The 15,536-nt window shown below is 38.4% G+C and overlaps 1 protein-coding gene across 1 annotated transcript in view; it reads left to right on the top strand.

Annotated features, from left to right (window-relative positions):
- The window catches only part of NELL1 (neural EGFL like 1), a 925,820-nt gene that overhangs the window by 195,550 nt on the left and 714,734 nt on the right, over positions 1 to 15,536 (top strand). The window contains 1 exon segment of the mRNA XM_037838459.1: positions 13,087 to 13,183. Within this exon segment, the coding sequence (XP_037694387.1) occupies positions 13,087 to 13,183 (97 nt within the window).

The following is a 15,536-nucleotide window of genomic DNA, read 5'->3' as shown; positions in this document are numbered from 1 at the left end:
TATAAATGGCCAGAAAACCCATGAAAAGGTGGTCAACATCATTAGCTATTAGGAAATGCAAGTCAAAACTACAATGAGATACTACTTTATACAGACTAGCATGGCTATTATTTATAAAAAAAAAAAACACCAGAAAATAATAAGTGTTGACAAGGATGTGGAGAAATAGGAACCCTTTTACATTGTTTGTGGGAATGTAAAATGGTGAAGCTGCTATGGAAAATGGTTTTGCAGTTCTGCAGAAAGTTAAACATATAATTACACATGAAACAGCCAAGTATTTTTTTCAATATGTGTTTTTATTAAATCTTAGATTGCGCATTGTCTTTGAGAAGCACAGTCATCCTAAGCATAAGACCTTTCATTTTCAATGTTAGATTTCAAAAGAGAAGGCCTCTTTTCTCCTTGGAGGGAGTTTATCCCCCTTCTCTGGCAGTCCTTCCAGAGCGTTTTCTAATCTCATTTGAATACTGCTGCCTTCTCGTACCACAATAAGAAGCATCTCCTTCCAGATTTCAACTTTGCCTCCACTTTTTTAATTGCATTTGTATTTACTTGTCAGCCAGCTTATAAGAAACAGTTTGGAAAGCTGTTGAGCTCTGCTAAGGTCCTCCTTCCTGTGCTCAGCATGGATTTAGCTCAGAATTCAGTTCTTACATGTTGGGGACATACTGTGTTCGTTCCTATAGTCCTTCTCCCCAATTACAATCTGTTTTCTCCTGTACAGTGGTACATATGCATTTTTTTTTTTTTTAATCATCATTTTATTGAGATATATTCACATACCACGCAGTCATACAAAACAAATTGTACTTTCGATTGTTTACAGTACCATTACATAGTTGTACATTCATCACCTAAATCAATCCCTGACACCTTCATTAGCACACACACAAAAATAACAAGAATAATAATTAGAGTGAAAAAGAGCAATTGAAGTAAAAAAGAACACTAGGTACCTTTGTCTGTTTGTTTGCTTCCCCTACTTTTCTACACATCCATCCATAAACTAGACAAAGTGGAGTTTGGTCCTTATGGCATTCCCAATCCCACTGTCACCCCTCATAAGCTACATTTTTATACAACTGTTTTCGAGATTCATGGGTTCTGGGTTGTAGTTTAATAGTTTCAGGTATCCACCACCAGCTACCCCAATTCTTTAGAACCTAAAAAAGGTTGTCTACATATGCATTTTTTAATCTTGTCATTTGTTGAGTGTCATCTGGGCTTGTTAAACAGATTGGTAGGAGATATTTGCAAAGTTCCTCTTCAGGGCTTTCCTTTCATGTCCTTCTGGTACAAGCTCTGTGTGCTGCTTATTCCATATGGTAAATAATTAGCAACAGCCAGGCAACCTGACACAGAAATCAAACAGGTAGTTCATCAGTGTACACAGTTAGGTAAACACTCTAGTCACAGTGAGTAAGTTTTGAGGAAGTGTTTTGTAGAGTGCAGTTCTACAGGCGTGTAGAATGAATGCACAACATTTTTCAGCACCTAGAATAATGCTAATGACACCACTGATGTCTTTCGCTTTTCAGGTGAAGCTCAAGAAATTCAGGTTATTCTCACATTTGCCCTGTGAAGCTGAGAGGGGGCAGATTGTGTTATACCCCTTTTAGCATAAGGCCACATGTGCAGGGTCACCCACCACCATAGTAGTGAGGGGGATTTGGATGGGAAATATGTTATATTCTGAATAGGAAACATTTCTCCAAGGAGCACTGTGGTAGAATAAATTAGGAATTCCAATTTATACATGTTCTTAATCACAATTCCTGTGGGTGGCAACCCATTGTAAATAAGACGTCCTAAACATGTTATTTTTAATCAAGGTGTGGCCCAAATGAATGAGGGTGTGTCTTAATCCATTATACTGGAGGCCTTATAAAGAGAGGAAACTAGAAATCTAAAGGAGAAGGTCACAGAGGAGAAGCCGGAAGGCAGCGGAAACGGGAAGGGCCAGTGAAAGGACAGGACATCTCCATGTGGCCAGAGACAAAGAGATAAGCCATGGAACCCAAGAAGTGGGCAGCAGCCAGCACCAGCATGCTACAGATTCTAGGAAAAAAGCAAGTCTTGCTGATATACTTGATTTTGGACCTCTTAGCCTCAAAACTGTGAGCCAATAAATTCCTAATGTTAAGCCAAAACCAGTTTGTGGTATTTGTGACAACTCCTCTGGCAGATGAAGACAAGCATCTTGATATTCAATAGTGCCAGCTAAAAGGCTGTGAGGAGGAGCCTGTATCTAGCACAGTAAGGTCATTGCAACTTCCCTCTTCAGGGAGAGAGCTTTTCTTCAATTCTGGGCAAAGCCCAAGATAAACCTCCTCATTTAGTATCTCATTTGGCTTCATATTGTCTCATTGAACAGTGGCATAATACATGTCGATTCACATAGTTTACATTGGAAATTCATTCTTCTATATAATTGGGAAAGGTACTGTGGATTCCCTTCAGAGGCCTTTCTTTGTCCAGGTAAATAAAAATTCAGTATTCCTTCATAGGTAGTATTGTCAGATCACTGCCTTGTTTTTTGTTGAGCTGAGGGCTGTAACAGAAAATTGACTTCTTCATAGAATATTGACTGGTCCTTTAAGCAGATAGGACACTTGCTAGTGAGTACATTCCTAACCAAAGTCATGAATAAAGAGAGACTGTACCTTGTGAAGAAAATTCTTAATGTGAGCCCTTGTTTCAACAACTGACTTTCTCAAGGAGCATATCAGTTACACTTTGTGTTGTTCATTCCTTCTCAAGCAGTTTTTATGTTTGACTGGATGTTTAATTTTGCATGGTGTTGTACCAGAAATGAGATACTTACACTTTAAAATATTGATAGAAACTAATGGCATGCAAAATTTTCCAATACATAATTCTCCCAACACAGCTTAATAGGCAGCACCTTGTTTAATGGCTCAAGTGAGCAAAAGGCTGCAGAAGCATGTCTGAGTGGGAATTGGGTTTTCATTGGCCAAAAGAAAAGGTAAATTTTAGTTGGTTTTGGAAGTGAATGCATTATTTGTATCAGAAAGCCCATGGGAACGCTGGTGGACATTCTTATGCACTATATAGATAACACCTCTTAGGTTTTAATGCATTGGAATAGCTAGAAGTAAATACCTGAAACTACCAAACTCCAACCCAGCAGTCTGAACTCCTGAAGACAATTATATAATAATGTAGAATACAAGGGGTGACAGTGTGATTGTGAAGACCTTGTGGATCACACCCCCTTTATCTAGTGTATGGATGACTAGAAAAATGGGGATAAAAACTAAAGGACAAATGGAGTGGGATGGGGGGATGATTTGGGTGTTCTTTTTTCACTTTTATTTTTTATTCTTGTTCTGGTTCTTTCTGATGTAAGGAAAATGTTCAGAGATAGATTGTGGTGATGAACGCATAACTATGTTATCATATTGTGGACAGTGGATTGTATACCATGGATGATTGTATGGTGTGTGAATGTATTTCAATTAAACTGAATTTAATAAAAAAACAAAAGAAAGCCTTTGGGAATGTGATAAATTAGGGCTAATTATAATGCCATCAACTTAAGCAGTAGATCATGCATGTATAAAAAGGACTATGCTTGATCTAATTAATTTTCAAGTAGCTGACTATTTTTCTAGCTCTTTCTGAGATATATCTATCTGGCTTTCATTTTAGTGAGTTGTCCACCTGACACATTCTAACTGGGCATCACTCTCTCTTTTCTTGTGGAACAACAGTAAGAGGGGCACCTCTTGCTCTTTCTTTTCACCTTTTTGTGTAAATCTCATGAGCTAGATATGGTGAGAAAGATGGTCAAAAAGGATTGTTCCAGTTTGCTAATGCTGCCATTATGCAAAATACCAGAAATAGATTGGCTTTTATAAAGGGGGTTATTTGGTTCCAAATTTACAGTTTGAAGGCTGTGAAAATGTCCAAATTAAGGCATCTACACAAGTATACCTTCACTGAAAGAAAGCCAATGGTGTCTGGAAAACCTCTGTTAACTGGGAAGGCACATGGCTGGCATCTGTTGATCCTGAGTTGTGTTCCAGCTCCAATCTCAGCTCCTGTGCATTCTTCAAAATGTTGCTCTTGGGGCATTTTGTCCTCTGTTAGCTTCTACGGAGCAAAGTGTCAGCAAAAGTCTGCCTGCAGCCGTCGTCTCCAAAATGTCTCCCTTACCTGCTCTCCAAAATATCATTCTCAGCTGCTGTCGGGTCCTTCTGATCGTGAGCTCTTTTATAGGACTCCAGTGATTAAATCAAGACCCACCCTGAATGGGCATGGTCCATATCTGCATGGAAATAATTTGATCAAACATTTCACCCAGAGTTGCTTGAGTCACGTCTCCAAGGAAACATTCAATGAAAGGATTCCAACCTAATCAACAATAATACATCTGCCCCCACAAGACTGCATTAAAGAATATGGCTTTTAGTGGGACATAATATATCCAAACTAGCACAAGGATTATTACATTTCATTTTTTATTGAGTTCATTTTTGCTAGGATTATCTTACTAATGTAAAGTGTCGAGTTTGACCACCTGATTTCCCAGTCTGGATTATTCACAGTTTTGCTAATCGGTCTTCATAAAGTCTTTGCCATACATGGTACATTAGGGCTTGCATAACTCTCTGATTATAGCACTCCCATTCTGAAGGCAGTATCAAGGGAGCACTCATTTGAGTGATCATTCAGTTAATATATGAAGTAAGCATGTCCTTTGGCTAGGCACTCTTTTGCACACTGGAGATGCTGATATGAAAACAGCAGACAAGATCCCTGCTCTCAAGGTGCTTACAGTCTGGTAGGAGGAGGCAGTCAACAAGCAAAGAGCTAAGATAATTTTGGAGAGTCATTTGCTTTGATAACAGAAAAATAAACTAAATGATGGAAAGTGACCAGGTGGCTAGGGGCTACTCTATACAGGTTGGTCAGGAAAGATCCCTCAGTGTAGGAGTCAGCTGAGTAGGTTCAGGGATGCTGCTGGGAAGGTCCCATTTGTTCTAGATCCAGCAGTTAATTGGTGGCTGTAGTGGTTAGGAAGTTCAGGCACAACTTGAGAGTGACTGTGCTGGGCACAGAGGTTCTTTGAAAGCCTAATTCTTCCTCCCTTGGGATGGAGGGCTTAGAAGGCAGACCCATCCAGGACCAGAGTCTTCTAGATCCCAGTGGGTAGTGGGAGGTACAGTGTTGTGCTCTGAAGCATGGAAAATGTTATGTCTAAACAGATCATTCAAGTGGAGACAGTCTCAGATATCAGTAAAGAACTGACATACTGAGCAGTCTGGATATATAAACAATTAATATGTTAAAAAGGATGCATTTTAATGAAACTTTCTCCCAGAAAACTGTAAATCACATATGTGCATTAAACATATATGTGATATATAGGTGCAGTAAAGTCTATAGAATGTCTATAAACTGTGTAAGGGCAGTCTAAAGGAAGAGCTTCGAGTGGGAGCTTCTGCTCACTGCTGAAATTTTCATTTTCCTGGAATCCTTTTCTGTAGATTTGCTAAATCCAGTTAATGGTTCCAAATAAGTATCTAATATGGGGCTGGGCAAAAGTGTTAGGAATAGTGTCTTGTCTTATTTTACTCACAGAAAATGTAAATAGATGTAATACATTTTTTGGTTTGGTGTAAAATTTTATGTCTGAAACCACAGTCTAATAAATTACAAATATTTCTTCCACCTCTTCATTTTTCCTGAACCCTTCTCCCATCTTTTCTGAGCATGCTGATATGAAAATAGCAGACAAGGTCCCTGCTCTCAAGGTGCTTACAGTCTGGTAGGTTGAGACAGTCAATAAGCAAAGAGCTAAGATAATTTTGCAGAGTCCTAAAATTCATATGAACTCTCAACAAAAATCAAACTTTTGTGAAGGTTAAAGAGTTACATTTTTGGAAGAATGTAGAGAAATTAAATAAGATGTTTACTTAGAATTTTGAGTAATTTACATAGAAAAGTTTGTGATTTAGAGTTTAAAAGAATCAAAAGAAGCTAAAGAAAAATATTTTAAAATGAAAATAATTAAAGTACCATGGTATTAGGGTGTCATATAACAGATACATGGTTCTAAAATTCTTTTTTTAATCCAAAATTTAGTATTTAAATAGATCATCAGCTTGCTCCATAACATCAAATTAAACAGCAACAGAAATTAATACTGTTAATTCCTTTGTTTTTTTTTTCTGGAATTTTAAATTGTCAAAGTGGTGGAATCTTACTACCAAATAAACTCTAAATTCTTGTATTTCAACATTGGAATCTTATGCCCTTCAGTGTGCCCCAAGAGACAGTGATGTCATTTCTTTAAACTGTATACCCTAAACATCTAAAGACATTGATAACCCATCTCAGTGAAATCATTTGGTGGGAGTCACAGTGTTATGGGTTGAATAATCATGTTCCCCACAAAGACATTTTCAGGTCCTAACTCCAGGTCTTGTGGACATGAACTCATTTATGAGTAGGATCTTTGACGACCCTATTAGTTAAGGTGGGGCCAGACTGAATCAGGGTGGGTTTTAATCCAGTATGACCTGAGTCTTTATAAGTGGAGGAAATTTGATTTGGATATAGTAGTAGGAGACAGTAAGAAACAGATGGGGAGGGGGAACCGTTTGACAGGGCAGAGTTTGAGTTATGGAATACCGGCCACTACAGATGCTGGAGAAAGCATGATCCTGAGGGCACCTTGATTTTGGATGTTTAGACTCCCAAATTTTGAGATAGTAAATTCCTGTTGTTTAAGCCAACCAGCCTGTGGTACTTTGTTATGGCAGCCCTGGCAAATTAATACACATGAGCTCTTTGGAGGTAAGTATATATACCAGCCTGTGGGCTGGATTGGGTCATGTGACCATGTAGCTCTGCATTCTCAGAGGGTTTTAAAGAATGTCGGCACTTACTGTGTGCCAAGTAAGATTCTTGAAGTAAACATACTTCATTTAATACTGTAATACATGCAGTCAACAATAATGTCCCCATTTTTTTAATGTGAGGAAACTGAGGTTCAGAGAAATTAAATAACTTGATTAAGGTCATAGAGCTAGTAAGAGGTAGAACAGAAATTTGAATCCAAATCTATTTGCTCCTAAATTCATGTTTTCTTTGTGATCTTATGCTATCTCAATCACCTCTTGGCTTTGTGGGCATGAAAACATGATAGTCACTAACCTTTCTATTTTTCACTGGTATATTTATTAGGGTAAATAATATTAGCCACTGCTACAGAAAATCCTCTGTATCCCAGTGGCTTTATATAACAGAGTTTTATTTCTTGCTCACTTGTTCAGTGGGTGTATCTGGTTGACAGGTGGCCTTCCACATCACCATTTAGCAGTTGTGGATTCTCCACCTGTGGCTCTGCCTACCTCTTAACCTTTAGAATCTTTTCCAGTCAACTGATTATGGGAAAGAGTGTGCAAGATGCTTGAGGGAGGTATTGCGTGTGTGTGCGGGGCAGGGGGCACGTGCAGGCATAGAAGTGATGTACATCCCTTCCATTTGCATACTGTGGCCACGTCTAACTGCATGGGAAGCTGGGAAAGGTAGTGTGCCAGTTTGAATGTATTATGTCCCCCAGAAAAGGCCATATTCTTTAATGCAATCTTGTGGGGCAGACATAATAGTGGGGATTAAGTTGGAACATTTGGATTAGGTTGTCTGCATGGCGATGCGCCCCACCCAACTGTAGATGATAACTGATGGGATATTTCCATGGAGGCATGGCCCCACCCATTGAGGGTGGGCCTTGATCAGTGGAGCCATATAAATGAGCTGACTCAAAGAGAAGGAACTCAGTGCAGCTGTGAGTGATGTTTTGAAGAGGAGCTACAGCCAAGAGGGACACTTTGAGGAAGGCACAGGAGCTGCAGATGAGAGACGGCCGTTGAGGGCAGACTCTTGCTCTGGAGAAGCTAAGGGAGGACAGATACCCCAAGTGCAACTAAGAGTGACATTTTTGAGAACTGCAGCCTGGAGCGGAACGTCCTGGGAGAAAGCCATTTTGAAACCAGAACTTTGGAGCAGACGCTGGCCGCGTGCCTTCCCAGTTAACGGAGGTTTTCCGGACACCATTGGCCATCCTCCAGTGAAGATACCCGATTGCTGGTGTGTTGCCTTGGACACTTTATGGCCTTAGGACTGTGACTGTAACCAAGTAAACCCTCTTTTATAAAAGCTAATCTGTCTCTGGTGTTTTGCATCCCAGCAGTATTAGCAAACTAGAACAGGTAGTGTGGCTGTGATCCCAGCAGGAGGAGGAAGCGAGTTCAGGGAGGAGAACGAACCACTCTTGGCCACGTGCTTTGGAACATGAACTTGTTTCCCCTTTTCCTTCCTGATGAATAAGTCAAGTTAGGAATTTCAATTTATTTGTGATTTTTAGGTCCTCATATTGCTCTATTAAAAAAGAAAAAGAGATGGCTGTGTGCAATATGAGGATGTACCAGGACACACAAATCAGATCATCTCCTGTTCAGAACTGATTTAAAAACTGCCAAATCTTGAAGTACTTTTTGAGTCATCCAAGCAAGATTACAGTATATATTTCATTATTTGCTTTGCAAGTATTTACTATTCTGTTTTCCTATATTTTTAACTCTTTGAAAAACAATAGCTCCGATGGGGTTTTCATAGCTTGAGCTGCCCTTCTTTCTTGTCTGGAGAGGCCATATAACAAGGTGGCTAAAAGCACAGATCCTGGGGTCCAGGTTCAACTACCAGCTCTGCCACGCACAAGCTGTTTAACCTTGGACGAGTCATTTGACCTTGCTGAACTAAGAGCACCTACCTAATGGTGGTCATGTGAGGATTCAGTGGATTAGCATATGGTAAGCCCTCAGTAAGATGCTTGGCATACACTAAGGGCCTTTTCAGGGCTGGTTGTAGAACTGTCTATCCTGCGAACTCCACTTTATTCCTCACTTAAAATTCAGCTCTAGTGTTTACTTGTTTGGAAAGTCTTCTCTGACTATTATAGGCAGAACTAGTTTCTTTCCTTTCTGTTTCCATAGAATGGTACATTTATTGCATCATATTAGAAGGTGGGTGCATGCATGTTATCTGTCTGCCTCAGCCATTTGACCTGAGGACAAGGACATGGCCATATTAATTTTGCCAGAGTCACCCCCTAGCCCAGCACAGTGTCCCACACATTGTAAGCAGTCAGATATCTGCTGATGTGAATGAAACCTCATTAACTGTTATGCCAGATGTATCCACACTGGAGAGCAAGGAGTTCACTCTATTTGCTTTGACTTTTCATTTCACTTGACTTGGAGGATATGAGATGTAAGTGACAGATCACTGTGCCTTACCTGCCTGTTTCCAGGAGCCAGTCAATCCAAACTGTGCCTCAGGGATCAGCAGCCTTTTTGCCAAGATACTGATTGTATTTTTCTGCATGTGGGCAGCATAGAGGAAGTAAACTGCTGAATGACTGGGCCATGTCTGGGGAGAGAGAGAGCATAGGGAATTGACTCTTCTTATGTGAGTTTTTGGAAAAATTACTTTGATTTTAAAGCTACTGTAAAAGCAATACACATTCATTATAGAATTTTTAGAAAGTGCAGAGAATAAAAAAAGAGGATAATCCCAATACCCAGCTATACATAGCTATGTGTATTTACTAAAATTATACAGAGTATGAATCCATATCTGTAAAAATATGTGTATATATATGCAATATATAGTTCTTACAGTCCATATTGTTTTATAAGTTGATTTTAAAATTAATTCAGGCCATCTTTCCATTTTATTACACATTCTTCAGCAATATAATTTTTACGGCTGTGTATTGACTCCCCTCCCCACCAGGTACTGAGAGATGTGATAATCCTGTTTCTTATTTTTGTTATGTTATCAGCATTAATCTGTGCAATACCCCCTTTTTTTGTGTGTTTGTTTAATTAATTAATTTCCTTCCCCCTCTTTCTCTGTTCCTTTGGAAAACACTATGATATGCTCGATGTCAGTCTTTAAATTTGTATGTATCCTTGGATAATAGATAAAAGTATTTTGCATGTATGTGTATTTTTAATTTACATGCATTATAGACCACCTCATTCTGTTTTTATTTACTCTATTAACTTTTTATTGAAAATAACTCTAAACTTATGTAAAAGTTAACAAGAATGGTGAAAAGGATAGCCTTGTATTCTTCACCCAGATTCTGCTTTATTTCTCTCTAATGTGGTATATATTTATGTGTGTATTTACATACTCACACATTATTATTGTTTTTGAACCCTTTCAAGTTGCAGACATCATAACATTTGACCCCTAAATACTTCATTGCATATTCCTAAGAATAAGGCATTCACTTAAGTATGTATCACTCAATTTCAAAATTTAATACTGATAAAATATTATTATATAATCTACAAACCTTAATCAAATTTCACCAATTTTCCCACTCTGTCTTTATGGGATTATTTTTTTCTACCGCAGAATCCAATCCAGGATCCTGCCTTGCATTTGGTTTTTTTTTTTTTAATTTGGCTTCTTAATTCTCAGCCTTTCTTTATCTTTCATGACATTGACCTTCTAAAGAGCACAGCCAGTTATTTTGTGGAATGTCCTTCAATTTGGGTTTGATTAGATTTCCTTTGTGTTTTTTGTTTTGTTTTGTTTTGTTTTTAAGCACTGTTCATGTTGCTATGTATGTATCCAGTTTGGTGATTCTGCTGCAGCATGGCTTTCCCTGGTGAGGACGGCCTCTTGGAACAAACTGGCAGGGCTGTCAGGGAAGGCAGCAGTGGGCAGACTTTCCTTGGCATCAGGAAGGGGTCCTGGCAGGGGCTCTATGACATTGGAAATCAACCTGCACATTCCTTTGCTACAGGGGCCCTGGGTCGCCTTGCTTTAGCTGATAGTGAGCCTCAGATGTTTGCTTCCTCAATGATTTCTAAGGCATGAAGAGTTATTATGCTTGTGAAAGATAAGGCAGGATGGGAACTTGGTCCTTTTAATCATTCATCCATTCATTCTTCATTCATGCAATTTATAAACATTGACTTAGTGCCTAGTCTGCCTATTGAAACTCACTTTCTAGCATGCTGAAAACCAAAAGAGAAAGCTTTTGAACTGAAAGTTCCTTTCACCCCGACAGAGGCAAATGCTTTAAAATGCAGGTTAAGTTAAATGGTTTGACAACATTTTCAATTTATTAGTAAAACAACCTTATAGAAAATTATGCTTTTACCTCTTCACCTAAATACAGCGATTCCATTTCTCTCTGGCTCTTCTGATACTTAACCCACATTGAACATAATTTTTGCATTATCTCCATAGTACATATAGATGTAATTTTGCATTCCACTTTTCTCCAGTGAGAATTATTTTGTATCTGCTTTCCCATGTTTCATAACCTGCATATTTATCACTCTTAATGACTGTAGTAAATTCTATCAAGTTGATCTATTATAAATTATGCATTTCTCCTTTGTTGTAAAATTGGCTTGTTTCTAGTTTTTCACTAATTTTAGAAGAAAACTTTTTTTTTTTTTGAAGTTTACAGCAGGTTTTCATGTTAAAGCAGTTTTGACAAATTATTTTACATAAAATGATTCCATTCTGACATACAAAAAATGTTGGACTCTTGTGGAGGAAACAGCCTGTCTTTTAGGGAAACTTTTTTTTTTTTTTTTTTTGCTCCCTTGTTTTGAGCCTCCATTTATAGTGGAAAGATAACTAGTAGAGAAAGTACTGATATATTTAGAGCTTTGTCAGCCGAATACCTTGCACGTATTGGTGGGAAACAGCATGTTTCCACTAGGGACTAGTAGACTAATGGATGATGTGGCTGAGATGTAAGGCTGCAGCACGATGACTCCCAACTGCAGCAGGCTTGCAATCACTCGCTTTCCTTGACACAACCGGACAGTCTTTTGGTTCTTCTGCACTTTGCTTCTGAGAGCCACCAGAGGAATACGTCACCCTCTGGCAGGCTGTGTCAGCTCCATCACAACAGGGCAGACCAATGAGTTGTTCAGACCTCTGGACACACCTGAATCCCAGTAGCTGCTCTGAGTGAGGACTGAGGAATGCAAGGAATGGGAAGGGCTCTTATGGGGAATTGAAACCCACCAATAGTGGCCCCAGAATCTTCTGAGCATCTAAGGAGAAGGACAATTCTCTGGCAAGATCTTCCTTCCCCTTCTGAGCACTGAGATGCTGAGAGGTACTTGCCAGGGGTCAGGTGGAGGCTTGTGATGAGCTGGTGGCTGCAGGGACTATTTCTAAAGAGGACAGTGATTTGTGACTAACTGGGACTTGGCAGAGCCACACCACTGTTCTGTAGGCTCTGTGGGAAACTCCAAAAGCCCTGGGGGTGTTGCCTCTTCTGTGTTAATTATATGCCCCTGTGCACATTATGAGGATTTTCTTCATGTAAACATATTACCTTCCTATTGCTTCATGTGCCTGATTTTTTTTTTTTTTTTTTTTTTTTTTTTTGCTCTCTCCTGTTGCCTGATGGGGAGCTTGGAGCACAGAAGGTGCTAATGAAGATTTGTTGATTGGATAACGACTTCTTTTTTTGATGTTGTAGACCAAGGGCATTACCATCTGGGCAGCTGCTGCCTGCTTGTTTAAAGGGTCCTGCCAGGTTATTGAAGAAATGAGTAGCAGCTAAATAAACCAAAGCCAGGGAGGAGTGGAGTGCAAAGCAAAGTACGCTGGCTTTGGAGTCTGGCAGCTGAGTGTTCTTACCCCAGCTCCACTACTTGTTGGCTCTCTTGACTTGGTTGACCCATTCACTCTCTCTGTACCTCAGCTTTCTCATCTGTAGCATGTGGAGTAAAACCACTTTCCTCACTGAGTTTAAATAAAGTTCCTTTCTCAGAGTACACACTTTTCCTGTCTCTGCTGCCAAAAGAGAGAGGATAGAAAGTCAGGAGGGAGGCCCTGGTCCTGTGTCTAAGACCTATTAAGAAATGGATCTCTACATTTATGTTGCTGTCATTTAAAGGGTGCCACATAGTGGCTTCATCTTTCCATACCATGTGTACTTCAAATAGTGTATTCTGCTTTGAGCTTCCCTATTAGTAACTGTGTTCTTTGCCCCGACAGGATTTATGAACGTGTGATAGATCCTCCTGATACCAACCTACCCCCAGGAAGCAATTTATGGCTTGGTCAGCGCAACCAGAAACATGGCTTTTTCAAAGTAAGCATTAACTTTTTTGTAAGTGTATATAGGCAATGCTCAGTCTTCCATGCTGTTGGAGATGTGTATAAAATGATATTAATGGGAAGGATATGGTATAATAACTAATGCTTATTGAATATTAACTGTATGCCATGTATTTTTCTACATGCTTTATACGAATTAACTCATTTGATTGTCACAACAATTCTGTGAAGTAAGTGCTTTGAAACCAAGTAGAGAGCTAAGAGACTTGCCCAAGGTCACACAGCTCACTCTGCTGCCAGGCATGGATAATGCAAAATGTAAATAATTCTGAAAATGTTTCTCATTCACCTCCTAATCCTAGGAAATTTAAGATAATCTTCAAATTAGTTTCTATTCCCAGAATGTATGTTTAATTAGTTTGGAGTAGCTGTCTAGATATAGACATATATGAATCTCAACTTTCATGAACTTTTGTTTTCTTGTCTGTAAAGTGGGTAATATAGTAATTGCATTATTGTGCTTAATAAAAACATGAGGATATAGTGATAAAATGAATAGATAAAGTTAAACACACCATGGAGTTTCAAGATAGTCTTGTTCTTCAAAAGAATGGCAGATATTTGCTTCTGGCAATATGGCAGATTAGATATTTTTAAAAGTTCTTTTGCTTCAAAATGCTTATAAATGCTGAATAAAATACCACAAAAATAAAAAATACAAAAAATCAAGGAAATCCTTAGGGATGAAATATGTGGAGGGAAGTGAAAACCAGTAGGGTGTCTTGGTGTCTGCCAGGAACTTAGAGCCTTAAGTTTATTTATTTTCCTTTTTTTTTTACATTACAGTAAAATTTACATACAATAAAATTCACCCTTTTTAATGTATAGTTCTGTCAGTTTTGACAGATGTTTTCAGTTGTGTAACCACCATCACAATCAAGATAAAAAACCATTCCATCACCCTTCCCCTCCAAATTCCTCTGTGCCCCTTTGTATTCAACCCTTTTCTTCACCCTCAGACCCTAACAGCCAACTGATCTGTTTTCTTACCCTACAGTTTTGTCTTTTCCAGACAGTCATATAAGTGGGATCATATGATATGTAGCCTTTTGAGCCTGGCTTCTTGCATTTAGCATAAAGTTTTTGAGATTCATCCATGTTGTTGTGTATATTAGTGGCTCATTCTTTTCTATCATTGAGCAGCATTCTGATTCCGTTGTATGAATGTTCTGGAGTTTGTTTGTCCTTTCCTCAGTTGTTGGACTTTTGGGTTGCTCCCAATTTTTGGCAATTATAAATAAAGCCACTATAAATATTTGCATACAGGCTTTGGTGTGAACAAAGCTTTTCATTTCACTTGGTTAAATATATTAGGAATGGAATTGCTGGGTTGTATGTTAAGTGTATGTTCAACTTTATAAGAAGTTGTTGAACTATTTTCCAAAGTCGCTGTGCCATTTTTCATTACTATTAACTATATATGAAAGTTCCAAGAGTCTCTGTGAATAGGAGAAATGACTTAGATCCCATGCAAGATTAGGAATTAGAACTGAAGCTTTGGAAATAGAGTCAGAACTCTCAAAGACTACACCTTCAGAGAAAGGGTAAGCTGAAAAAGTCAACTGTCTAGCAAAGGGACGCAATTTGGTAGCTAGCTTTTTTCCATTTCATCTCCAGAGAGGAAAAATAATACTTGCCTGAGAATTTGAAACCACTGCCCTGATATCAGGTAGGCTTGAAATTTGGATTTACCTTACCTGTGAAGCTCAAAAAATGATCTTAAAGTGTTCCTGAGATGGTAGCACCTTTGGGATTTTTGATGAAGAAAATGCAGATTATCTTTGGAGAAGGCATTATCTTTACTGCATAATCTTTAATGCAGACATCACAGGATTCTTAAAGATTAAGTTTCATACAAACGAATTTTTAAGCCATAATGTATGAGAGTGGGAAGAAACAAAAAATTACCAAATGAATCCTCAAAAGGCTGAAGAAATTGGAATGACTAAATAAAGAATTTTTTAAAACCCTTTGTCTAAAGTGCTAAAGAAATGAAACAAATTGAAAAATGAGTGATAAATAGAGACAATAGATATGACCGGGGGATTGGAAAAGAACTGAAGAGAACTTCTAGAAACAAAAAATATATAGTCACTGAAACAAAATGAAACAAAACGAAACCATGAACCTATGAAACCACAGATTATATGCAGGTATGGAGAGAATTTGGAGAGAATTTGTGAAATGGAAATTGTTAAGAAATGACCCTATTGTAGTGCAGAGATAAAGAAAGGAAAATAAATAGGGAAGAGAGGTTAAAATATAGAAAAGATAGTATGAAAATATTTATGCTGGAAATATTGCAAATTGGAAAGTCCAGAAGATAA

This window comes from Choloepus didactylus, chromosome 6 (genome assembly GCF_015220235.1).
Source record: "Choloepus didactylus isolate mChoDid1 chromosome 6, mChoDid1.pri, whole genome shotgun sequence".
Lineage (NCBI taxonomy): Eukaryota > Metazoa > Chordata > Mammalia > Pilosa > Megalonychidae > Choloepus > Choloepus didactylus.
This window is presented reverse-complemented; position numbering and strand designations above follow the sequence as displayed.